Here is a 26,296-nt window from a genome sequence, read left to right on the forward strand (position 1 = left end):
TTGAATTGAATATAAAATAAATAAATAATTTATTTGGGAATCACGGAGACACATCACAGTAGAAGGATAATATACGTATTATTACTGTGAAGATGGTTTCAGTAAATGGGAGCATTAAGATCTGCTTCTCCCCATAAGGTAGAAAGTATATTCAATTTTTCTAGATTTAGCCATGTGTACATATTACAGAGACACATAACTAGCTTTGCCTCTTTTTTATTATATTCATGCAGGGCAAACTAGATAAAACAGACAATGCAAAAAATTAGGCGGCTACAAGAAGCACTATAGACAACTGCAATAACCAATAAGATCTCAAACCATGAAAAGCGCATCTATCTCACTCTCTAACCCAGGACAACTTATTCAAAAATTGTAAAGCCCTTAATTAAATTTTAAGGATTACCTAAACCCGGTGCTAAATTCAGCAACTATTAAGGAAGTATCTGCAGTAAGCAAATGTATAATTAACAAATCTGAATGTATTGTCTTGTTTCATTTAATTTATTCTGTTTTTACACTGCCAGGTGAAAAGGAGAAGTCAATAATGGATGCTATTTGCTACCAGAACACATGCTTTGCAAGCAAAAGGCCTGAAAGTCAGAACCAATGCCTGGGATCACCAGTTTAAAAAGATCAGCAGTGAAAAGGAACTGCCTCTACCTGGGATGACTAGGCTGAATTCTTGCTGCATTATTGTTTGCCTCTCAACAAGTTACCTTCTTATATGTCTTGTGAAAGTTTTCTTCTAACAGCTCTTAGCAAACTTTTACCAAAACACACCATGGTAGTCAAGTCCTCTCCAAGAGCCTCTCCAAGATCCACAGACACAGAGTGTAAGCAATGTGTGCAAAGGAAAGTAATTTCTGTTTGAACAATGCCCAGTATCCATGAGAAGGGACAACATTTTGACTGGAAAATATAGGTGAAAGCTATGCTTATTAACAGAGATAGAAGACAGATAGCATAACTAAATATCCTCAAATCTAAACATACATAGGTTCAATAAATAGTATTCTAAGCCAAACTACCTCATGGGGTTCATAAGATCTGCCCTGAGTCCACATGGTAAATATATGTAAATGGATAAGATATAAATTACTTCTTCTACCTCTCAAGCCATTGTAAGCAATAACTTCCAGTCATCATTTCTAGTCATTTCTGGCTTTTGCTTAGGTATATTCTAAGCCTGAATCTTAATTTTTCCAGTCATGAAGGACATAGCCAAGTTGTGTGGTAAGCCTAAAATAATGTAACAAACAGTTGCAAAAAAAAGGTAAGCCCCTCCATTCTATTAACCATTTTTCCATACAAGTTCATTTTAAACCTTAGTAGTCTCTCCAAATAACATCTGGGTTAAATATTCCACCCAGTGATAACTCCCCTCCCTGCCTCACTTATGTCCCTGTCGTAAAACCACATTGAAATTCTGCACAATACTATAACATAACAGTGAGAAAAGCTGTATGAAGAGCTCTCTTCCAGCTACCCAGAGGTGATATGTGGAGGCAGAATTATTTGCCTTGGGCTATCAAATTTATGTCTATGGGGAGATTTGTCTATATGGTACAGGTAGTCCTCAACATGCAATCACAATTAATCCCAAAATGTCCATTGCTAAGCAAGGCAGGTGTTGAGTTTTGCCCCATTTTATGACCTTTCTTGCCACAGTTGTTAAGTGAATCACTGCAATTGTTAAGTTAGTAACACAGTTGTTAAGTGAATCAGGCTTTCCCATTGACTTAGCTTGTGAGAGGGTGACAAAAAGTGATCACAATACCCAGGGACACTGCAGCCATCATAAACACATGCCAGTTTTCTGAATGGAGATGCAACAATGGTCATAAGTGTGAAAAACGTCCTAAGTCACTTTTTTTGTAATTGTAATTTCAAACAGTCACTAAATGAATGGTTGTAAGGCAAGGACTACCTGTATTTTATTGGTGTACATACATGAGTTTTCAAGCATGGGAAGGGGGGAACAACAGACACTGGCTATCACCAAAGCAGTTTAAAATGGCACATATATCGAGTTACCTTGCTTACTTTAATGCTAAGAATGCTTAACTCCAAAAGGATTTCTAGCCATGTAGTTTCATTTTTAGGTGCTTCTAAAGTTCTAATCAAGCATTTCTAGCCATAAACCTATTAACACCGAAAACAAAAGATGCAGACATGCTACATTGGTGTTTGCCATATTTCTTTGACCCAAGAGCAACATGGTCCTTTCTCCAAAAACTCTGAGCTGTGTAGAAACTTCCTTGTAACTTTCCATGCAGCTAATTCTCAGAAGGACTTAACAACTTCCTCTTCCTACAGCACATGGGAAGGAGGAGGACAACAAGGAGAATGGATGGCAAGCGTTTATTTAGCAACTGACATGAGTTACTGCTGCAGTCAGTACAGTAAGTTTTCTGTTTATGACACTTGCCAACTACATGCAACTTTTCCTGTTTTGAATTCATCAGTCACAAAACCATAGACTAAGATAAAGGCAGGAAGGAAGGCTACTAAAGCAACACCATGTTACTATATTAGTTTTCTACAGCTGTCACTCACACCAAAATACATGCAGGGACATCAAAAAGTCTTCCATTGAAAGCAATGAGATCTATTTCCATATAATATTACCAATGGAAGTGAAGGACCATGAAATCCCATTGAATTCAGTGGGAGATGTTTAAGTAACCTTATCCCATAACTAAAATGCCCAACTTGGTTGAAGAGTATGCCATTAGTGCTTTCATAATGCTGTTCCTTGGAAGTCTCAGGGCATCTTGGCATATGAGTAGTAATATCAGTTATTATATAACATCTGTGTAAATATGGGTGTCCTGGTAGATCATTCTTGTGATAAAGAATATTATGCTAGTCCATCTTAAGGATTTCATCTGAGCAAGAAATTCCAAATTGCTGAAGTCATCAATGTAAATGGTCTGTTCAACAGAGCTGAATCTTTACCTTGTTTAGGAATTCAGAGGAGAAGCAGACAGAATGGGGGATGGGAAAATGGGAAATAATTGTGCTTTGAATAAAATGTATCTGGAATCCATTGCCAATGGATTACTCAGCTCTGGAGCAGATTTCTCAAATGTTGCTGTGATCGGACAAAGGGGAAGGGGAAGCAAGTTGAGCCTTCTTGCTCTTCTTTCATTTGCAATGTCTCCCAGATGTTTTGCTAATATTTTGCTAGAAGGCATTTCAATAAAACTGAACACATTGTTTTTCAAAAATGAGTGGGGTCTAAGATTCCTGGGGCTATTCTGCTGCTTCCCAAAGCTAGCAAACCCATTTTTAGAAGTAAATATTGACTCTATGATAGTGCTTCCTCAATGAAATTATAATATCTGAAACTTAATTGTCTTTATAATCATGAGTATAGAAATCACAACGTCTGGAGTAGAGTGAAAAAGCAAAATATATCCTCTAAAAATGGATTTAATGTAAGCAAATTCATACTCATTGTTTCAAAACACTTTCCATTCACTCTCTTCCTTGTCCCATTTAAGCAGAGTTTGACTGAGGTTTATACCCTTATACTTGGAACAAGGCTCTATGTATGGGATGGGATGTAATTGGAATTTCTTCTGAGGAGACATGTATACATTCTGTATATTGGGGATATTTTTTATTCACTTGCTTTTAAGATTTATAAGCCACCTTAAAGCAGCAGCAGCAGCCTTAAGAAACACAAGGTGGCTTACAAAGATACAAGACAAACGTCCATTAAAACAATTTAAGTTTCAGCCACCTCACCAGGAGGCTTTAAGGGGAGGATGTTACTATTCAGCTCCTCCCCCAAAACACACAATAGGAAGATAAAACAGGTTATCTTACAGGGACTATTTTAAAAAAATATAGGGACATGTGAACAGAGTGCTTCTACACACTGACTACATAAATGTCAAGTTTCTTGAGTGTGACTTGTTCACATGGCAACCAAGATTTAACCAAAAAAAGCCTCCAAAAGCTAAAATAGGTATTTAAAAAATCCTTCCCACTTTGATTTCCAGGCAGAATGCTTTAATATTGAAAAAAAATACAAGCAGTTTCCTTTTTCTATAGTTGAATAATCTCCCAAAATATAGCAGACAAAATCAGTGTTAGGCTTGCTGGATGTGCCAACAGATTATCTTGCCTAGAAGGGTCTAGATTGTTATTAATATGCAACTGACCACTGTTGGGAAGCAACTGGAAGAATTGTTAAGGCAAGAATTATTTGCCCCTCCAACTGGATCAGCTGCCAAAAGGAGAACCATAAAGAAAACCAGATGTGACTCTTTAACCAATGTGTGTAACAAGCAAGCCAAACACAGGCTTCTGCCTTTCACAACCAAGAGGATTTGAAGTGCTTCCACCATGTATTTTTCTTTTAAAAATACATTCAAAAAGAAACTTGGGGCTAAATATTATACATTAAATTTTAGTGTTTAGCCATTCCAGAGCAGTAAGATCCAAGGCACCCCAATGCCCCCTTCCAGAACTGAGTTGATGATGAAGAAAATAAAATATAGAGTGAACAAGCTAATGACTTGCTGTTATCAGTCATGGGCATGGAAGTTACATGACTACCACATGGCGCATGTCCCTTGTCTTGTTAACTCCACAGGCCAGGGTTCATCTGCCCTCTCACACTCTCTCTCTGAAGACAGGAGTTTTCAAAATGCCAAGAAATCATTAATCAAGCCCAGCCATAAAACTCACACTAGCTTAGGTGTCATCTTGCCCCTAACAAGGAGTCTCTTAGAAGGGCTGCCTCTCCAGCTACATTTCATTTTATTAGCTGAGAGTTAGATGGCTAAACATTCCTTTTCCTCATTTCAATAGTTGGGCTAATCAAAGGTTTGATAAAAGTCTGGTTTTTCTCTAGATTCCCATTTCTCCTGACAGTATTGTCTACCAGCAGAGTTTTAACCTCATTACCCAATTTCCGTTTTTGGTAATATTTCTTAACTCTCCTAGTGTCGAAGTTCTTTCTGTTGGATGTGCAGAAATAAGCTTAGATGGCATTGTTCTAAACCAGTATCACTCATGCAAGTTTCAAAAATAAATAAATAAAAATAAGCAGAAACTCAGATTATTGTTAATATGGCATGTTCCTACAGACTATTTTCAGTAAAAACTGGTTTACACTTATGCACCAATTACTTTGTAAAAGAGGGAAAACACATTATTCTCTTTCTATCTGTTGTCAGTTGTCAACAGCAGTTAAAAGTGATCGTTCCTTATTCACAAAGAAAAAGGGGGAAGGGAAATACTTTATTCCTTTTTAAAATGAACTCAAAATATAATGCTAAAAGACCTCCAAATAACTTCTGCTAGACCTCAGGATGTTCCCTGATTTATTATTTTTTTGATCTCGGATTTAATGCAAGCAGCTTTCAACTACATCGGTTTGTTAATGAAATTGTAACAGTGTAGCTTATTTTAAAAGGGGGGGAACCAAGATGAGAGAAAATGAGAAATGAAAGCAAAAAGAGAGGCTTTAATTCATCAATGCCCGCATTTAAGAGATTTACAGGAGTAAGGTAAATGGTTCACCTGCTGCCAGTTCTCCTCCAAGGATGGCAAAGCTGAGAAGTACCCGGTGTCGTGGACAAGCTGCAGTTCCTGGAATATACTATAACTAGCCAACACATCCATGTTGTTGTTGCTGCTGCTGCTGCTGCTGTTGCTGCTGCTGAGCAAAAAAACAAACCACAACCTTTTCCTTTTAGATTTGTGTTTGAAATTTCGTGACGGGGTTTTAGTTCTGTTCATTAAAAAGGAGGGGGGGAAAGAGTCTTAGGCGTAATCAATCCAGATGTCCTTTTTCTCGCGTTTTGCTTTTGTTTGAGAGAGAGAGAGAGAGACCAAAGAATATTTGTAGACACACTTTCAAAGATAGGGGAAAAAAATCAAGGCAGGAACAAGAGTGGACGAAGGAAGGGGGAAAATAAGGAAGAGAGACCCAGCAACAACCCAATAAGAAAGCAAAAATGCACCCAAACATGTACAAGGCGAGCCGTCAGCCAGGCAACCAAGAGGGGGGAACTTCTCCACTTGTAGTAAAAAGCAATTGCCTTCAAGGGCTCTGTTGCTGACTCCAGCGCTTGGACCAAAGAAGGGGGGGGGAATGCAAACTCACTGACACGAGACTGCCATCTATTTCTGCATTGCTGCTCGCTGCTGAATGCAATCTTTGCTCTTTATTGTGGGGGGGGGTTGCATTTTCTCCCTTGTGCGCGCTCCCCGGGCGCGCTCCCACTCTCTCCCCCCTCCTCCCCGTCCCTTCTCCGCGCAGTCGTGGGCTCTTCAGAGGAAACCGTCCATTAAGGCAGCGCGTGACCATGTAAGGTAAACAGGGGGCGGGAAGAAAGGGCTGCTCATGAAGTCACTGAGGCCCAATCGCGGCCTTCCTTTAGGAAGGGGGGACGGGCCAGAGCACGGAAGAGCCGGAGGGATTGGAGGAGGGTTTCATCCGACTGCCGCCTTATAAGGCAGTGTAAGGGGAGCTATTTTTAGAGAACTATATAAGCGGGCAGGGCTCGGTGCTGCGCGCCGAGGCTTGGGAGAGGGCTAGATGGCGCGGTAGCTGAGCTCTGGTACATGCAAATTTCCAGGGGATGTCTTTGCAGTGTAACCAGCTAGCCTGTCTTTTGCATGACAAGGAGAATAAACGGCCGCAAACTGGAGAAAGGGGATAAACCAGGAGACCTGGCCCGCAAGGAGGGCTGCGGATTTAGGGACGGACAGGGATGATGATGAGCAACTGAGCCGCCTTTCTTCCTTAGTTGGTCGTGGCTCTCTTATTTCACTATCAAACGCAGGTCCTCCTTTGAATCTGTAGATAGATCTGTATAGCTGAAAAGACAGCGGAAGCTCCACGCAGCAATCGGGGGAGATGGGCGAAGAGTGGGGAGGGAGAAACACCAGCGAGTCCATGAAAGAAGTTAAGCATCCCCGCCGCTTGCCATTCTTGCTGGCTTCACTGGCTACAAACTAGCAATCTAGCGGGAAGTGCGCGATAGTCCCCGTTACGTGGGATTACGATTCATTTCAACTCATCCGGACTTCTAAGTAAACTGCCCTGGATGGAGCCGCATCCCTCTGCTGTGTCAGGTTGACCTTGTAGCGCCAAGTAACGCGGCTCGGAGTTGGGACGCGCTTCCTTTGTAGCAGAGAAGCGTGGGCGCTGTTGCAGAGCTAACTTGACTCCCAGAAAGAAAATAACGGGCAATGCTAACGTGTAGCGAAGATTTCAAGTAAGAATAGATGCAAGTATGTTATACTTGGAATACTGGACAACCCAGCGATGGATGGGAGAGGAGCGAAAAGGAGAGCAAAACCTTGGGAACATAAATGAAATCCAGATTAAGGCGTTTGAAAATGTTGCAATATAGCGCAACTGAATCCATTTGCTATCATTAAAAAAAAACTACTGGCCTCTTTGTGTATTGCATTCTACATAAACATCTTAACAGTTTCCCCATAAATGGTTAGCCTGGATGACATTTACTTTCCTAAAGCTTTTCTGGAAGGGGGCGGGAGGGAAGTGAGATTTTGCCCAATGAATACAGAGAGATTTAAGTACGATGTACCGTAATTACTTCTCCGTACTTTACAATACTATGTGTTTTGCGCACACAATTTTCTTTCCAAATTTAAAAACGTAGCGTTTAGTAAAATCTTTTACAAAAAAGTTTTGCTTACCGACCCAAGTGCCTGGTCAACTGTCTTTGTAATTCTGCAGCTGGGTTTTCGTACATTCAGCTGAAAGAAGCTGTCTAGTTTTGTGGTTCAGTGAATTGTGCAAGCTCAGCCGGTGTGGTTAGTTTATGGTCCAGTGTGTTATGCAAACTTAGGCAATTTGATTAATTCAGTAAGCCATGGTTCAATAACCATAAGTTAGAGTGAGGTGTGAACACACTTTCAAAAGATCATATTCCTGCCATTATCTATCTGTTTCAAAAAGCAGCTCTCCATAAGGTTTGGGGGTACATTTGTCAAAATGGTGATCAACTGATCAACCTAATAACCACTGGAGGGGAGCAAAGGACCCATTCCTCCTGGCTACAGCATAGAAGTTGATGCTGGCAGATCACATAATAGAAGCTGCTGTAAATGTGTTGTTAGGTATTTCACTGGATTTATATCTATTCCAATTGAAGCTGATCTGGACTGACATACATTCGAAACAAAACAAATGCACATTGAAGTAAAATAAATAGCAATGCATACCAATATACAGTGCAAGGAACCATTCAACAGCCATCACCAAGCAAAGGAAAACTTCCACTACTAGGGAACCGGTTCATACCATTTCATTTCTCAAGTCCTTATAAAATAGCCAGTGCTAAAAACCAGGAGGGAGGGGTTAATACGGATGTTCAGGGAGAGAATGGCTGAGGAGGCTTGCCTCCAGGATCTCTGAAGATGGGAAACCCTTAGCAAAATGACATAATGAGTCCAGCCTAACCGGATGTTATTGAACAAGAAAATAATATCAAGAGAAATGGTCTTGCAAATAATTGTGGTTCTGAACCATGTGAAGATTATCACCTACATCTTGAATTGCTCCAGGTCAGATGCAGGCAACTCGCAACCAGCACAGCTCTCAATATGGTGGTGGGAAGCACCCATAACTTCTCAAGCCACTGAATCCTGGAATAAATATGGTTGCCAAATAGTGGTCACTGGACATTGTAATAGTTCAATAAAGATGACTAAGTCATAAGTGATAATTTGAAGAGGTTCTGATTCCAGAAGCAATTGTAATTACCAACTACCGGTAGGTAAAGTAACTAACGTCATGGGCCGAGCAAGTGCAAAGATAGCCAGGGAAATTATTGAAGCCTGGGAAACTTGCCCCTTGACTGTCAACAGCCAATGACTTAATAGCCAACCATCAACATCCCAACCAATAAGAACCTACATGCAACCAGGCACCACATAAATTATGATGCCTAGAATAGCCCAAAGCACACGTTCTGGTAGACGTTCCCTGAGGATGGAGTCCAGCATGAGTCCAAAAGTTCAGAAGACTAAACTGATGATCCCAGTAACCAACTCAGATTGGATTCTGCAACATTGTCCATGGACCCGTATATTTGCTTTTATTCATGAAAGTAACTACCAACCAGGTAAAGCAAGGTTCTGGTGTGGGAGTGAGATGTGTTAAGGCATGTGACGTACATCCCCAAAACTTTTCCAAGATTATAATTCTGACCAATAGACAATTTTTACTTGCAAAGCGTTACTGTTTTTTATATATCTTGGTTGTCTTTTAGTCATCCCGAATTGTATAATTATGATGTACCTACTACTGGCATTAGTGCTGTTAAGGAGCTGGAGTAATTACTGTCCTGTCAAAACTTCTATTGATATTTCTGTATCATTTTTAATTTTTAACTGCAAGCATCAACATGGTTTACAATAAGATAACAAAATAGAATAAAAGCAATCAGTTAAAAAAACAGAATGATAAAATATTGGTAAATTTCCCTGGGTAGCTAACAATACTGGCAACCAAGGTGTTTGCAGAAAACTCCCCACTGTGAATCTATTTTCAATAGGGACACAGTGAATATAGCTACAAACAATGGCCTTCTTTCCATTATTGCAAAATGAATGTTAGCAAACTGGTGTGATAAGCAAAATATGTTCCACTGAATGTAAAGATGGAAAATGTCTTTACTGAAGAAAACTGTTTACTAAAGACAACTGTTCCTTACATTGCCTATCCCTTTTTAGTGTTGTAAACAAACATGAATGTAATTTGAAAGCTAATAGGTAGCTAATGAGGACCAGTCTATTTAAGGCATTGGACTTGAGCCGGAAACCTGAATTCTAGTCCCACTTTAGGCACAAAAGCCAACAGGATGACTTTGAGACAGTCACACTCTCACAGTCACATTCTCTCTGCTCTAGGAAGAAGCCAATGATGAAACACCTCTGAAAATACTGTGCGGAGAACTGACCATGTAATTGCCATGACACTTGAAGGCACTTGAAGGGAGGGCAGCTAATCTAGCCCTTTGAGCATGTGAGTTATGTATAGTAGGAGTATCCATGGCACATAGCTGCCATTCTTGGTGGCAGCTCACAAAGAAAGATTTCTCATCAATTACAATGCATTACTGTAGTTCAGTCGGATTATGAATCTATGGGTTGTCATGGTCTGGTGATCGCTATCCAGGACAGATCAGAGTTGTAGCAAAAGCTGTTAATTACTACTTACAACTAGGATTAGCAACAATAATTACCAAGAACTATATTAAGAATGTGTTCCTGCTGATGAAGTGAAGTAATTGATAAATTGCTCAACTCCCATACTTGAAAACCACTTATCCACTGAAGTTCAGTCTCTGTGCTGGTGGGCATGACACAGGACTCATAGGGGGGGGGGGGGCACCTGTGGTGGCCATTAAGGCAGGACTTCCCTGAGACCCTCCCTCGCATTCATTACAATCTCCTTCCTTCCTTCCTTCCTTCCTTCCTTCCTTCCTTCCTTCCTTCCCTCCCTCCCTCTTCATTCTAATTTCTTCTTCCTTCCCCACTTTCCTTATTTTTCTTTCCTTGCTCTCTTCCCATCTTTTCCTCTTTTTCTTTGTCTTTTCCCTTTCTCTTTTCCTGTCCCTTCTTGCATGCTCAAATGCAAAAGGGAAAACATTTCTCCTTTTGTTTTTAGTTTTGATAGCCCTCTGCCAGCCAAAACGGGGCATGGAGGGACACTGCCAGAGTGCTGCAGGAGGCCATCCAGGCCAAAAATGGGATGTGGGGGCTGCGCTGTCCCCCCGTGGCTTGTTTTCACTAGCAGAGGCACCCTGGGCCAGTCCTTTGTTATTCCCAGGTCGACTCTGCGGGCAGATCTAAGCACCCTGCGGGCCAGATATGGCCCATGGGCCTTGAGTTTGACACCCCTGCCTTAAAAAGAAGGACTGGAATATAGGTTAGGATCTGATCAGATTTTTAAAGGAACTAAGGGATACAGAATTAAGGTTAAAGGGAAAAAAACTTCAATAATTAATAGGTTATTACTTTGAATTTGAAAATTTAAGCTAATAAAACAGTTCAAATAAGCCATTTTTGGCTTTGAGGTTTGGGTCTTTAGAAGCGATCCTTCTAAATCAAAATTGTTGGTATTGTTTTTATCTCCAGAAATAGCCAAGAAATAGGGGTAGTCCTTGACTTATGACCACAACTGAGCCCAAAATTTATATTACTTAAGCAAGACATTTGTTAGGTGGGTTTTGCCCCATTTTACAATGTTTCTTGCCACAGTTGTTAAATGAATCATGGTAGTTGTTAAGTTAGTCAAACGGTTGTTAAATAAATCTGGCTTCCCCATTGATTTTGCTTGTCAAAAGATCATAAAAGGTGATTGATCACATGACCCTGGGACAGTGCAACTGTAACAAATAGGAGTCGGTGGTCAAGCATCTGAATTCATGATCATGTGACCATAGTGATGTTGCAAAGGTCATAAGTGTAAAAAAGGTCATAAGTCTTTCAGTGCCATTATAACTTTGAACAGTCACTAAATGAACTGTTGTAAGTCAAGGACTACCTGTAGTGCAGGAAATACATACTTCTGTGAAGTTTTACCAACCTAAGTCTCTCCATACGGATTAGGTTTCAATTTCCATTAACACGGGGCAATTTAAAAAGGGATAAGTTGGCAAAGGATGCTTTAGATATTTTTACAAATCAAAATAATATGTAGTACTGAAATTGTGTATGAAAGCTCTTTAAGCAACTCAGACTGGGGCTGTGTATTTTTAGAGGCTTTGCATATTTAAAGGCAACTTCTCTTGAAGTTTTGGAACAGTCAAGCCGTATATTAAACTCAAGTTCAAACAGGTAACAATTTAAAGCTTCCACCTGTATGGCAGAATACCTAAAGAGGTTCAGGGTAAAACAGCATCCATTTTCATGATGATGGTTGGGAGATACAGATATTTCATATCCCTAGATTTGGTATGAAATTCGCAAGAAGAGAAAATGAAATTGACAGTTTGTCTTAAGACAAAACAAATGACAAAAGTGATTAAACAACACTGCTTAAATTTAGCAGAATAATTTTGCAAGCTCCTAGCTAAGACTATCCTGCCTGTTATTACAGCAAAATAATAGGAGAGACAGGCTTTATAAATTATTGCCTTTAAGTTGTTTCCTTATTCAAAGAGAGAGTAAGTCCAGCTCCTTGTATTTCAATAGAAAACTAAAATCTCAATGAACACTATAATGCAATAAGGGCAGAGTATCCTTTCCTGGAATCCCTCTTCTTCTTCTTTTAGGCTCTTAAAGCCTAATTTCCTTGCATATTTTCATTGCTTCCTCTTCTAATTCTCACATCCTTGTCAAACACCCCCCCTTCTCTAAATGACATTCTTATTGAAGTGAAGTATTTTATTTCTCTTAACACTGAGACATTTTTGTGAAATACAGCACAGTTTTGTGTCAAGTACTTTAAAATACACTCCTAAAGCTCTTTGTAATATCTGCAAATGCACTACAAAGCTTAACGGGCAGAGAGAGGGGAAAAACAGTAATAAGCTCTGCCATCTCATTACCTGGGTTGTAAAAATGGGAGAGAGAAAAAGGCTTCATTTTCTAGGGCAAGAAAATCCTCACCAGACCCCATTTTTAACTTCCTGTTTTTTAATTGAAAGCTTATCTCTTTTTCTTTTCATTCAGGTTTGCACCACTGTAAACATTTCTCTCCTTACACCAATTTACACCAATCTACCGGGTGAGAAGTTCATCATTCTGAAAGGGGCTAATAAGTAAGGGAGGGTCTGCTAACTAAAAAGTTTCAGTTCGCTTCTTTGTTCTGCTTGAGAATACTCCAAAGGTCTTAGATAAGATGAATGGCTGGAACTGACATATCACAAAAGAGCTACTTTCTTTTTATTATTCCGGCTTGAACCAGTTATTATGACTTCCAATCTTTGCAGAAATTGTGCCCCGTTATATTTTGATTCCTTGGGTATTTTATTATCTCTTTTCCCCATCTCTATGAGAACAGTCCAGGAACAATCATTGGAAAGGAATGCAATGACATCTGGCTGTGTTGCTGAGATTTTGACTCTCCCAAGGTCAGTTCCCATGTTGCTCTGGGATCTCAGCATGTGTACATGATAAAATTATGAAAATCTCTCTCTCTCTCTCTCTCTTTCTCTCCCCCCTCCCTCTTTGAGTTAGTCTTGACTCCTGGCCTGAATAGCCCCTGTAATTTTCTTGGCAACTGCAAGGCTTACCATTGACTTTTTTCTAAAGCTGAGAGAGGGACTGCCTTCTCAACTGCCTAGCACTGAACATGAGGCAAGGAATAAACAGCTCTCTCTATAACCATGTGTTCTAGGAAGGAAAAGAGGTAGAGGCTCTCTCACCAAGCTTGCAATCCCCCACATTGCTGAAATATGCCTGTCTTTGATGGCAGCTAACTAGCCCTGCTGTAGTTATCTTGCTGCCATATGTCCTTTACTTATCCTCCCTTTAATTGCCCCTTTGTTTCATTTCTACAGCTTTGGTTGCAGTGCTTATCTATAATCGTTTATGAATCCCTTGCCAGCTGACTGATATCTTAAGGCAGTGACAGTGGCCACCTTAGAAGGTTACTGGTAGAATTTGTTTATTCTTCCTTTTGGACTACAGCTGCTGCAGCAGGGGTGAAATTCAGCCAGTTCGGACCAGTTCGGGCGAACCAGATTCTAATTTTACATCTGGTTCCCTGAACTGGTAGTTGCAAAGACTAGCTGGCCTGCCCACCCCGCCCCTCCCAGGAGTCTCCACGTGGCCCATTTTGGATGCCAGGTAAGTGCAGGGTGCATGTGGAGGCTCTTGGAGGCCGAAAAATGGGCCTCCTGGAAGTTCCGGAAGTCCGGAAACAGGCCTCCGAAGGGCTTCCGGAGCCCGGGGGATGCCATTTTCACCCTCCCAGAGGCTCAAGGAAAACCTCCAGAGCCTGGTGAGGCCAAAAATGCCCCTCCCCCACTACAGTGCAGGAAGCTGAATAGGCCACGCCCACCTGGCAACCGGGCAGAGAACCAGTTGATAATTTTTTTGAATCCCATCCCTGTCAGCTGCAGCTAGAATGCTTGGGACCCCAGTTCAACTGCTGCGGAGATGGTGAATGGATATCAACAAGGGCTCCAGAAGGAAATGTAACATTCACCAAGTGGCCTTGCCAATGGTCTCATCTTGGTGACCACCTTGGAAGTCCTTTTCTATTTCAGAATTCCCGCCGATAATTCTCTGGATTCTTTTCTGGGCAGAAAGATGTGTGTTAAACACTTTTCTCACTTCTGACCAATACAGCCAGCATGCAAGACAGATGCAGTTGGATACCTAGGCCTGTTTGTGATTCTAGCACAGAAGTTGTTTGCTGGCTCACCTTGGCAAGAATGTCCTGATTAAAAAAAACACCATCTAGAATTATCCCATCCTGCTCAACTAGGATAATAGAGCAGTTAAGAGAAAGGCAGGACATTTATGGAGGTTACTCAAAAACAGCATCTCTTTCTAACCGAAAAATAAGGTGACCAACCGTCCTCCTTTAGGGAGGACAGTCCTTCTTTTGCAAGTTCTGTCCTCCCTCGAAAAGTGTCCTCCTACATGTCCTCCTTTTCGATATTTGAAGACTAATCTGTTGTGCGTTATGTGACGTATTTGTATTTGACATGACAATTCGTCAAGACTCGGTATAGTGCGGTATAAGACGCGATTATGAGACGCATGCGCTCCGCACGGGAGACCTTGAGAGAGAGCGCCGAGTGCAAGTGGCTTTGTTTACTTCTTACCGAAACACAACACGGCACATACGCATGCAGTAGACTCACGGCACGTCGGCAATTGAATGACTCACGGTAATTATTTCTTTCTCAGTGAATATTCAATTATACAGAGGTAAGTACAATTCACGTTTTATTAAACAGTTTTTAATGGTGTTTTTTTTACTTCATCGCAAGTATATTGAACAGATATTGAATCTTTTTTTTTAAACAAAGTTTTATTGGTTTTTTTAGTATTTTACAAAGGGAAAAGGTAGGGGAAAGGTTACAAATTTTGGCAGTTGCGAAATGCGGTAGGTGCACCCCCCCCCTCCAAACTCATAGTATACATTTGCATAAAATTCAATGTTAAGTAGTGACATGTGGTCAGTGTGGTAAATTCAATTGGTAATTTCGATCAGTTTATATCAAGTGACTTTTCTTACTCATTTTTGTGATCTGAGCTTTCTTGATGTCGCCCCATCTCCCCCCGCTGGCAGAGCTCCGGCCCCTCCCGTGTCTTGTATGCCTGTTAGGGAGTCTTCTGGTTTTTCTAGAAGTACTTTGTTTTTCTCCATAAAGGCCTGCGCCTCTATGGGTGTATTGATTCTAACTCTTGTCTCCTCCCAGAATATTAACATACCTTCAGGCATCAACCATCTAAACCACACCCCCTTCTGGTATAATTTATTTGCCAATTGCGAATAATTTTTTTCTTTTTTCCCTCACTTTCTTGGGGATCTGTTTCAGAATGGTTATCTCCTTATCTTTGTATGTCAAGGCTTGCTCCCTTTGTGCACTCAGAATTTCATCTCTTGTGCTTTTCCTAAGAAATTTAATGTGTACCTCCCTTGTGTGTTCTAGCGTAAGCTGAGTTCACTCTATAAGCCAGGTCTATTTCCCACCCCATCTGTTGTTTCTCCTTCTGGATATACTCAGCCAAAATGCTTGTCATGATGTCCCTTATATTTTCATCATCTGTCTCCATCACATTTTGAAATCTAAGATAAAAAGACATTCTCTCAAACTCCATTTTCATTTGTTGGGTATCAAGTTCTTTGTTTCCCTTCTGCACCCCCTCTATCCCCTCCCTCATCTCAGCCGTCCCACCCTCCAAAAGATCTAGTCTCTGTGAGTTCTTATTAATTTTGTCCTGGTTCTCTTTAATTTCTTCTTTCATCTCCTTCAATTGTCTCTTTATTTCCTCTTGTCCCTGTAGAAGTTGCTGGAACATTTGATGAAACTCCAGCTCCGTAGATTTAGGTTGCATTAAGGCTGTTATCATCGATTGTGTACTAGGACTGGAGGTTGCAGATGTCGGGGCAGAGGCAGCAAAGCCTGGCTTTCCAGGAGGTGGTTTTTTAGGTGGCATTGTTTAAGAAATAAAGAGTCCAGTCAGTATAGAGAGTGATCAGTCAGAAAGGTAGAACAGCCAGGAGAGTCCAGGAGATAGAGGGTCCAGGCAGAAGAGAGTTTTTTCTAATCACCCTGGTAGAAGAGCAAAAGTTTTTCACTCCAGGGAGTTCAAAAGCAATCAATCAACAAGAGATTTGTCTGAGTAGCACGGAGACAAAGACCGGAAGCCTGAAGTTTTGAAGGTGGAGTCAAGTTTCACATTTCATGAAGACAACGGAAGTGTGCCATCTTGCCCTGCCAGCTTCGGGTTTGGAGGCAACAAATAAAGTTTTCAAAGTTCAAAATTCCCAAAGTTTCCAGATCATCATTATATTATAAGTTTGAGTCCAAAAGTCCACTTAGTAGGGGTGTGACATCATTGGTTGGCTCTCCCCCTCCTCCTTCCCTTGGGGCTAAGAGCATAGTTGTTTCCAGCCGCCTGTCCGAGGGGGGGGGAAATCCCCCTTCCTCCAGCCACGCCTCTCCAAGTCAAGCCGAAAAGTAAAGTTTACACAGCTGACAAGTTTTGAAGTTGTAATGGGAATGGGGGAAGTTTACGGCTCACCACACCGCTGCTGCATCCTTCAGCTTTCTTATCTCTGATCAGCCTCACAGCGAAGACGCCGGAGCGTCTCCCCTTTGTGCTCCTCGGTGCCTGGAGCGAAGCGGGGGGGCCCCGCCGGCCGCTGGCAATCCAGGGGTCCCCCCGCCGCACCGCTCCTCCGGCAGAACGCCTCTGCGGGGCATCCTGTGCCCCCCAAGGAGTGGGGAGCCCACCGGGGATGCGGGGGTCGAGCAGTCCCTGCCCGTCGCCGTCAGCCGCCGGAACCGGAAGTCGAACAGATATTGAATCTTGTGTTGAATTTTTATCTAAAGAAATGCTAGACATTAAAATAGATGACAATTGTCTCTTTGAAGAAATTAGAAGACTGAAAGTATATTTAAATTCTGAAAAATTAATACAATGGGAAAATCAACATGTTGAAATTGATAAAAGATGGGTGGATATTTTCAGCCATTTCAAAAATGACCATATTCCATGTGAACATTTATTTATACTTGTTCAATTTATGTTGTGCTGCCCTGGAACTAATGCAGCAGTTGAAAGAGTTTTTTCAATTGCCAATGATTTTTGGACAAGTGAGAAATCGAGATTGAATGTTGATACTCTAGCTGCAGCACTTGCCGTAAAATTCAATATGAAGGATATTTCTTGTTCAGATATTTCCAATATATTGTTAGAAGATGATACATTGACAAAAAATATTAATTCAATGGAAAAGTACTCATTTAAATAATAATTAAATAATTAAATAATAATAATTAAATAATAATAATTACCTCCCGGGGATTTATTCTATTTTAATTGGGTTTGGGGTTTTAATTGTGATGTTTTTAGGATTAGAATATATTTATTTCTTAGTACAGCCTATCTCCCCCTCCAAATGTATCTTAAATGTATTTTATTATTATGATTGGTTTTATTTGTATTGACTGTACACCGCCCCGAGTCCCTTTCTGGGAGAGGGGCGGTCTAAAAATCTAAGAAATAAATAAAATAAAAATAAATAAATTAACAGGCATGTAAGCATAATTACAATATAAAATGTTGCAAATGTTTTTATTATGCATATACCACATTTTAGTGTATTATTGTTACAATGAATAAAATATTTCTTTTATTTACGATATATTTTTTCCAATTTATTTGTCCTCCTTTTCATTGTAAAAAAGTTGGTCACCTTACGAAAAAGCATGTGGTGCTTGAAGATATTGTTAAATTCTTACGTCTCAAGTGTGTGTGGGATGCATAAGGGACGGGGTGGTGAGGATATCCAAGCCACTGCTCCAAGTGCACAGAACAAGGCTTTCTTGTCTTCAACCTCTCCCCCCATCCTGCCCCATGTTTTAGAAACTCTTTTTGACCCTATGCTGCTGTACTGTTTAATGAAAGTTAAAGGACTATTTCACCCAGCATTGGTGTCTGCTTCTTTATTGTAATTACAATTGCCTTATTGCTGGAATCTGTGAGAGACTGCTACCAATCTGTCTCCATATCCTTCAGCATTCCCCCTCCCCCTCTCTTTCTTCATGATAAGTGGTTGAAGCGCTGACTCTGAAATTAAAGCAAAGAAAATGCCCTGAGAACAATGGAGGCAGGAAGTTTCCCATCCTAGATCTCCTTCTCCCCCCCACCCACCCACCCAAAGAGACAGACTGTAATGACAAGAAAAAGGCTCAGTCTGGCTCTCAGCTGCCTAGAAATCAGCCTAGTTTTTGCTGCTAAACATTTCAAGGACTTCCTTTTGCAGGCTTCTCATTGCAGAAGCCATGCCGTGTTTTCTTATTAAGTGGGAAACTGTCCAGTCATCTTCCATTTCATAAAGTATCCCTTCCTTGGTCTTCTTCAATACAGCAGATTGCTGGGGTCCCTGCCTCTCAACTTCTCAAGGGGAAAGCTGGGTGCATCTCAGAAGGTGTTCAAATAAAAAAGGTTGGTTTTAAAAATGGCAACTTGAAATTTTGACTCTTGGGATAAATGTCTCCCTTACCCTTCATTTATTTTTATTTCTGCTGGAGTTTTTAATATGTAAACTCTGTATCCTGCAATATCAAACAATCAAACTCGGTGTACCACCAGTAATCCAAATTCTGCACAGGCTCTGCGATCTGCATACATTATGTGTGTATAAATTAAATTGTGTGCTACTTTGCATTATTTATTCTGCTTCCGTTAGCATTGCAAAAGCCAACAAAGGGCATTATTGAAGCCTTGTGGGGTTGCCTGGGTTTTTGGGTCCTAGGGAGAGACATAAACACAAAACAAGTCTTTTCAGTGGCCGATCTGAAATTCTGGGATTTCCTGCCATCTCTCTAGTTCTTTCATTAGCAGGCAAATTATTTCTACTCAGGCAGGCCTTTGACTTTAAAAATGACTTGTTGCTGAAGCATGTATTATTCTGGTGCATGCAGTTATTTACTTCCTAATTATGTGTTTTTATTTGATGGGCTTTGATGTTTTAAATGTAATGGAAACTCAAAAGCATACTTACCGGTGGTTTTTTAAAATTTATTGTCAATGTGGATTTGGAGTTATAATAGTGATTTTATCTGTATTTAATTTTAGCCATTATGAACACTATTTTTATGGAAATGAGACATAAATGAAAGAAATACATCTTTATTCAACATTAGTTTAAATGGAAGTAGCTACATTTAACAAATTGCCCTTAACTGTTCTACAGAAGAAAATTATCTTATTAGCAGATAAATCTGCAGAAATCTCAATAACTCCCGCAAAATATTGCTCAGACATGATGGCTATAAAGAAACATGGGGTGTAAATAAAATTTGATAGATTAATTTTCATGTTATAAGGCAATTAGCCACATATTTCACTTTTTAATATTTAGTTTTAATTTGTTTGTCTGTCTGTTGTACTCTATGAAATTTTTGATCTGTGATTCTGGATCAAATGTACTCTGGAAACAAAATTCAGTACACGTTGCCAATAACCACACTAGCACAATGCATCATGAGATGCTCTAATTCTGTCTCATCATTTTGCTAGGTAACCAAGACTATTTTTATAGAGTTCTTTTTTTCCATCAGCTGTTGCTCTACATGCTTTCCTTAGGAGAAATGCAAATAATTAGAGGAATGAAAGACCACATTTTATACATTCCTTCACTTCCTCGCCTACGGGTTCCGCAGACACGCTACTGCAGAATTCTGTGGGATGAAAGCTACATTTTTTTACATTACATTTCTACACACAAAACTCAAGTCTGGGAGTTTCCCAAAATAAACAAAAACTCATAAAGGTGTCAATCTGAAACAAGGATTAATGTCAGTCAGATTTATGTGTAGGATAGCACTGAAAATATTGTGGAAAGGAAAAGCCATGTAATCTTTTAAGAAACAATTGTAGATATGAAGACATACTGAAATATTCAACCTATACACAGACCTCTTATTTCCAATCAGTGGCTATTTTCAGAGAGGAGACCAGTTACTTCCCTGTAATCATAATTCCTACAGCTTTTTTTTGTTAAAACAATAAGGTTATAAAGCTTCCAGAATCTGAGAGTTGAGGCAGTTAGAAAGCTCTGGTACTCCTGATGGGAAGGGCAAAATGTTGGCCCAGCAATGCCTTGTTTCAAGCTCAAAACCATCCCACCATGTTTGGAATGAACCATTTGGGCTTGAAATAATTGAGGTAGTCTCAACTTGAAATGTTTCAAGTCTGAAACATTTTTCATATACTCCTAATTCCTGCTTTTGTAAGATCCATTGCTATCTTATAATATGCAGAATAATAGATTTGGAAGGGAAGTTGGAGGTCTTCTAGTCCAGCCCCCTGCTCAAGCAGGAGACCCTATACCACTTCAGACGAAGGATTGTCCAATCTCTTCTTAAAAGCCTCCAGTGATGGAGCACCTACAACCTCTGAAGGCAAGCTGTTCCACTTGTTAATTGTTGTCACTGTTGCGAAATTTCTCCTTAGTTCTAGTTGGATCTCTCCTTGGTTAGTTTCCATTCATTATTTTTGTCTTGCCTTCTGGTGCTTTGGAAAATAGCACCAAACTAATTCACAAGAATAACCAAACTAATTAAATAATCATACAAACTACAAAAGAAAGTTCCTGGTTCATCTTTCCATTGTGGAAAGTAATTGTAGACATATTTTTTAAAAACTAGAAATCCAGGTTCCATATCAAAATAAAGGATTGGATGAGTGATAACACTTGCGTAAAATAGGTGACACAAATATGCTATGAAATTCATTGTTTTTACACACTGTGCAGGTATGTGACTTGAAGGGAAGTATGATTCATGGAGTGTAACACCTGTAAGCAAATACATACACCAAACAAGGCTAGAACATGTGACAAATGTGGAGGGCAGCTGGGAAAAGATGTTGCTGAATAATGCTGTTCCCAACAGATGTTACACGTTTGCCCAGATAGGCAAGGAAATAGAGAAAACCAGGGGTGATGGGAAGGAGAAGCTGAGTGCACATGGTCCTTGCATTAAAGACTTACTATAAATAACTGAACTTTTATTTTTCCCCACCCAATAAAAGGAGCTCATAACTCTCATGATCCATCCATCAACAAGATCATTCTTTGAAAACAGAATGAAACAGGACCCAAGTGGTAAAATGGAAGAAGCTATCAAAAGAAAGGTTTAGCCCAAAATGGGCTGGATCTAGATGGAATCCATGGATAAAATAAAAATCCGGACAAAATCCCCAATTGAGCACTAAAATGGGATAAATATAATCCCAAGGTATGCCCCTTTATTGGCTTCAGCACAAGAAGCATTGTACAGATAGTCTTTGACTTGCAACAGTTCATTTAGTGAATGTTCAAAGTTACAATGGCACTGAAAAAAGTGATTTGTGACTGTTTTTCACCCTTACAACCATTGCAACATCCCTTTGGTCGTATGATTAAAAATTGAAGGCTTGTATTTATGACTGTTGCAGGTGTCCTGGAGTCATGTGATGCCCTTTTGCGACCTTCTGACAAGCAAAGTCAATGGGGAAATCAGATTCACTTAACAACCCTGTGACTAACTTAACAACTGCAATGATTCACTTAACAATTGTGGCAAGAAAGGTCATAAAATGGAACAAAACTCAATAAATGTTTCACTTAGCAACATACATTTTTGTTCAATTTAGTCAAGGACTACTTATATAGCAAAAAAAAAACAGTGAACATTGAGGTATCAAGATTTTTTAGTACAGGAACATGGAGAACTTAAGATGAAGTCAAAAGAACTACGTATCCTAAGGTAAGATGGGCAACCAATAAATTTTATAAATAAATAAACTGTAGCAGGATTTATTTTTCAATGGTTTATATATGCACAATTAAGAGAAATTCAGTAGAACAGAACAGAATAGACTAGAATATAATTCTTTATTGGCCAAGTGTGATTGGACACACAAGGAATTTGTCTTTGGTGCATATGCTCTCAGTGCACATAAAAGAAAAGATACATTCGTCACGAATCATAAGATATCACACTTAATGATAGTCATAGGATACAAATAAGCAATCAAATACAAGCAACAAAGTTACAGTCATACAGTCATAAGCTGTCGGAGATGGGTGATAAAAACGATGAGAAGATTAATAGTAATAGTAATGCAGACTTAGTAAATAGCTTGACAGCGTTGAGAGAATCATTTGTTTAGCAGAGTGATGGCGTTCGGAAAAAAGTATAGATTAAAAAGTAACCAGAATTGAAGAACAAGACAGAATTTGAAAATGAAAAATGTACAAGAGATGAACATTGGATTGCTAAAGTGTATAAATGTCTGTTTAGATTTGAAAAAGAAGAACAAATCAAATACTGCACAATAATATAGGCTAAGGTTTTTGATAATATACAAATGGACCAGTGGGAAAGAATGTGGCTAAAAAGGTCTGGAATTCATAATGCATTATGATTTTAAGAAAAAAACTTTTATTAAATGATACACTGTTGGCATATGACATCAGAGAAATTAAGGTGTATAAAGATATTTTTAATCAATGTTGGAAATGTGTAAAACCTGAAGAGACATTTTACCCTACATAGCCCTCTTGTGAAAAAGCAAAAAAAAATGGATACAAATAACATGATGATGCAAATAATTTAAAAAAATATTCAGATGAAACCAGAATCATTTTAATTGAAATTTATGGATAGCCAAGTAGGAAAGACATATGAAAGGTTGGTTTTATAGATGGCAACTGCAATTAAATTATTATATGCACAAAGGTGGAAAAACACTGAAATATCTACAATGGAAGATTGGATTGTGAAGATGGTTGAATTCTCAGAAATTGAAAAATTGACTTCTTTGATTAGAGATAAAGCAATAACTATTTTTTGTAAAACACTGGAAATTTGTTAGAGACTTTTTGCTGTAAATGGGGAAAAAGAATTGGTGATTCCTGGATTTGCTGATTAAAAGGAGTTGAATATAGAAATAATGTAATATAATCTTAGAGACAAGAGATGATATGGGGGGGGGAGTTGTTTCTTTTTTGTATCTGATTATAGACTGATTTACTCAGTAATTGATAACCTGCAACCAAATATATGAGCTCCTCTCATAGAAAAGTTCTAAGCATAATTTAATTTTTTTGTATTTTACTATGATGGGTGACATACATGGGTTGATAATGTCCATGAGTAAATCTCTTTTTGATCTAGGATTTTTTGATATAGGTGCATAAACAATCCTAGGTGCATAAAGATTGTTGTTTGCACAAGTTAGTGTTGCGCAAAATGTGATTAAATATCACAAAAATCCATTCCACCCAAATCTCGGGTCAGATCCTTTTAATTCCAAAACCTTCTATTTTTCAGCAACACCCAATTGTTCATCCAAACCAAACGGAAGTTGCACAGTACAATTTCAAGTCTAGTAAACCCAATCCTCCTCTTTCATTTTGGATCTTGTACAGTAACATCTTATATTATTGTCATGTTTATTTCCCCACCACACAAATTTGTATATATCCTTCTGCCACTACTTAAATGGTGCATCAGTTGTCAAAACAGGTATTGTCTGAAACCAATACACCATTCTAGGCAAGACATTTTTTATTACAGAAATTATCTCCAGCAATGATAGTTGTAATTTCTTCCATCTTAACATATCATTGTAACTTCATTCCAAGTCTTAATATAATTGTTTTGAAATAACATACAATTCATATTTGTCATTTCATATATTCAGATATTTTACCTTCTCAATCTTAAAACTTATTCCCTTTATCAGTACTGTTTGATTTGATGTTTTCATATTTTTTGCTAATATCTTCATTTTCTATTCATTAATCTTGAAACCTGCTAATGCACCAATTCTTTTGCCAATTAATGTTTCAATTTTCTTTAAAAGATTTTCCAGAATTAACACCAAGTCATCTGCAAAAACCCTTAATTTAAAAGTTTTTCTTTAAAAACTTTACTCCCTCATCTTGTTTTATATTTATACTCAGTATTTCAAGAACCAAAATAAACAAGAGGAGACATTAAAGTAGACATGCTATATTGAGAATATGGAATACATACAAACACAGATTATACCCAAAAACACATTTCTGGAGCTCAGCATAAAAAACATTTTATAGACAAAAACATGATAGACAAATACTAATAGCTAACTTATCACAAAATGCTAGAACTATCAAGGATAATACAATACAATACAATACAATACAATACAATACAATACAATACAATACAATACAATACAATACAATATAATGAGACGAACTGGTGCCTAGTTATATAGTTGTCAGTTATTATCTTATTTACAATATTAGAATGATCTAAAATAGCCCCCAAAATATGATTTTGATCTTTGCAACTTTGAGTTTGAAATAAAATTATGTACAAATGATAAACATGTAATTGTCAAAATTCAGATTTATGGAAATCTGAAACAGAAGAATAGGGGAAAGAACGTATGATAAAGTGGGGTAAAATGTTAGGTTATACAGATGGAACTGTGATAAAACTAAATGACTGAAAGGATTGCCATTTACAATATGCTGTAACCTTAAAAAGATATTTTTTATAAAAGTATGTACCATTGATATATGTCACCAGTGAAATTGTCTAGAATCTTAAAAAGCATTCCAATTTTTGTTGGAAAAGTAAACAAGAAGGGATATTTATTGTGTTTGGTGGATATGTAAAAAGCTAGAAAATTCTGGATTCAAATACATTCACTGATTTTAAAAATTAATATGGAAAAACATAGTTGATTTCAGAATAGGGAATAGTTTATTTTATCTATATATATCTAAAGTAGGCTACAATATATAATCCCTTTGCTGTGTATGAATATAATTAGTGAAGTGAAAAAAATTATTGATTTCATAATGAAGACCAAAATTTTCCACTTGATGCTGAATTTTTCCTGTAACCATCCTGATGATTCATTATATGCCATCACATTGTGTTGGGATAGCAGCTCTTATATGTTACAGATTGCAGATGCCTTTTATTGGCTTAATGTGAATATTATTGCCACGGTTTATTACCAAGACTTATCTTATAATAATTGAAATACAATATGGTACCATTAATCACTCTGAATACAAAATGTTAACTTTAGAGCATTCACAGAGTGCATTATTAAATGCTGCTTGAAACATAAAACAATTTGATTTGCAACAGAACAGTTTAGAAAACTGCATCATGACTTGCAATGGAATCCTATAGGCCAGGAGTGTCCAAACTTGGGAACTTTAAGACTTGTGGACTTCAACTCCCAGAATTCCCCAGCCGGCTGACTGGGGAATTCTGGGAGTTGAAGTCCACAAGTCTTAAAGTTCCCAAGTTTGGACACCCCTGGCCTATAGGCAAATGCAATGGATATGACACTGCATTTAACTTGCCATAAAATTTTACAAATCACCTAAATTTTACATTTTTCACTTTAGCTGAATGCTAATATCTTTCAGGAAAAAAAATGAATTAGTAAATAGTAAAAATATTAAAGTGTATATAAATGTAGAACACCTGGTACGATTTGCTCATTGCCTTAGAAACAGTAGTCCTTTAGCAACCAACTACAATTTAGTCATTAAGCAAAGTGGTTGCTAAGTGAAACTGCAACTGTGCTTATTATCCTTGGTTTTACAGATTTGCAAAGGTTATAAATGTCATAAAGTTCCTTTTTTCATCACTAACGTAATTGCAAACAGTTGCAAAATGAAGCAGTTGCTAAACAAAGATTGCCTTTAAACCCGACAATAATATCTCACTACATATTTCAGTAGGCTACAAGATCTACTCCTTTAGAGCCAATCAGTGTTCTTTATGCTGCTAACCAATAGGAATGCATTTAAAATATTATTCAACAATATTATTCAAGGCAGTTTCACCTCTCTACATAAAAGAACAAAAATGACCTTTTTTTGGCTATTTCCATATTTTAACTAGATTATTGGTACAATTAATACAATAATGTTCAATTGTTTGTAAAGCAAACTAAACAATGAGTATTTCTACTAGAACAGGGCTGTCAAAGTCCCAGCCCATGGGCAGGATGTGTCACGTACTAGCCATAACCACCCCCATTTTAGCGAAAGGAGGGAAAGTCCCAATACATCATATGATGATGATGTGAC

General features: G+C 38.6%; 1 protein-coding gene across 1 annotated transcript in view; it reads right to left on the minus strand.

Moving 5' to 3' along the window:
• The window catches only part of KLF7 (KLF transcription factor 7), a 63,978-nt gene extending 57,667 nt beyond the window's left edge, over positions 1 to 6,311 (minus strand). The window contains exon 1 of the mRNA XM_081937337.1: positions 5,542 to 6,311. Coding sequence (XP_081793463.1) covers positions 5,542 to 5,760 — 219 coding nt within the window. The 5' untranslated portion in view covers positions 5,761 to 6,311. The remainder of the gene's footprint in view (positions 1 to 5,541) is intronic.
• Positions 6,312 to 26,296: the final 19,985 nt, after the last annotated feature.

The sequence above is a fragment of the Natrix helvetica genome (genome assembly GCF_964273705.1).
Source record: "Natrix helvetica genome assembly, chromosome: 1".
Taxonomy (NCBI): domain Eukaryota; kingdom Metazoa; phylum Chordata; class Lepidosauria; order Squamata; family Natricidae; genus Natrix; species Natrix helvetica.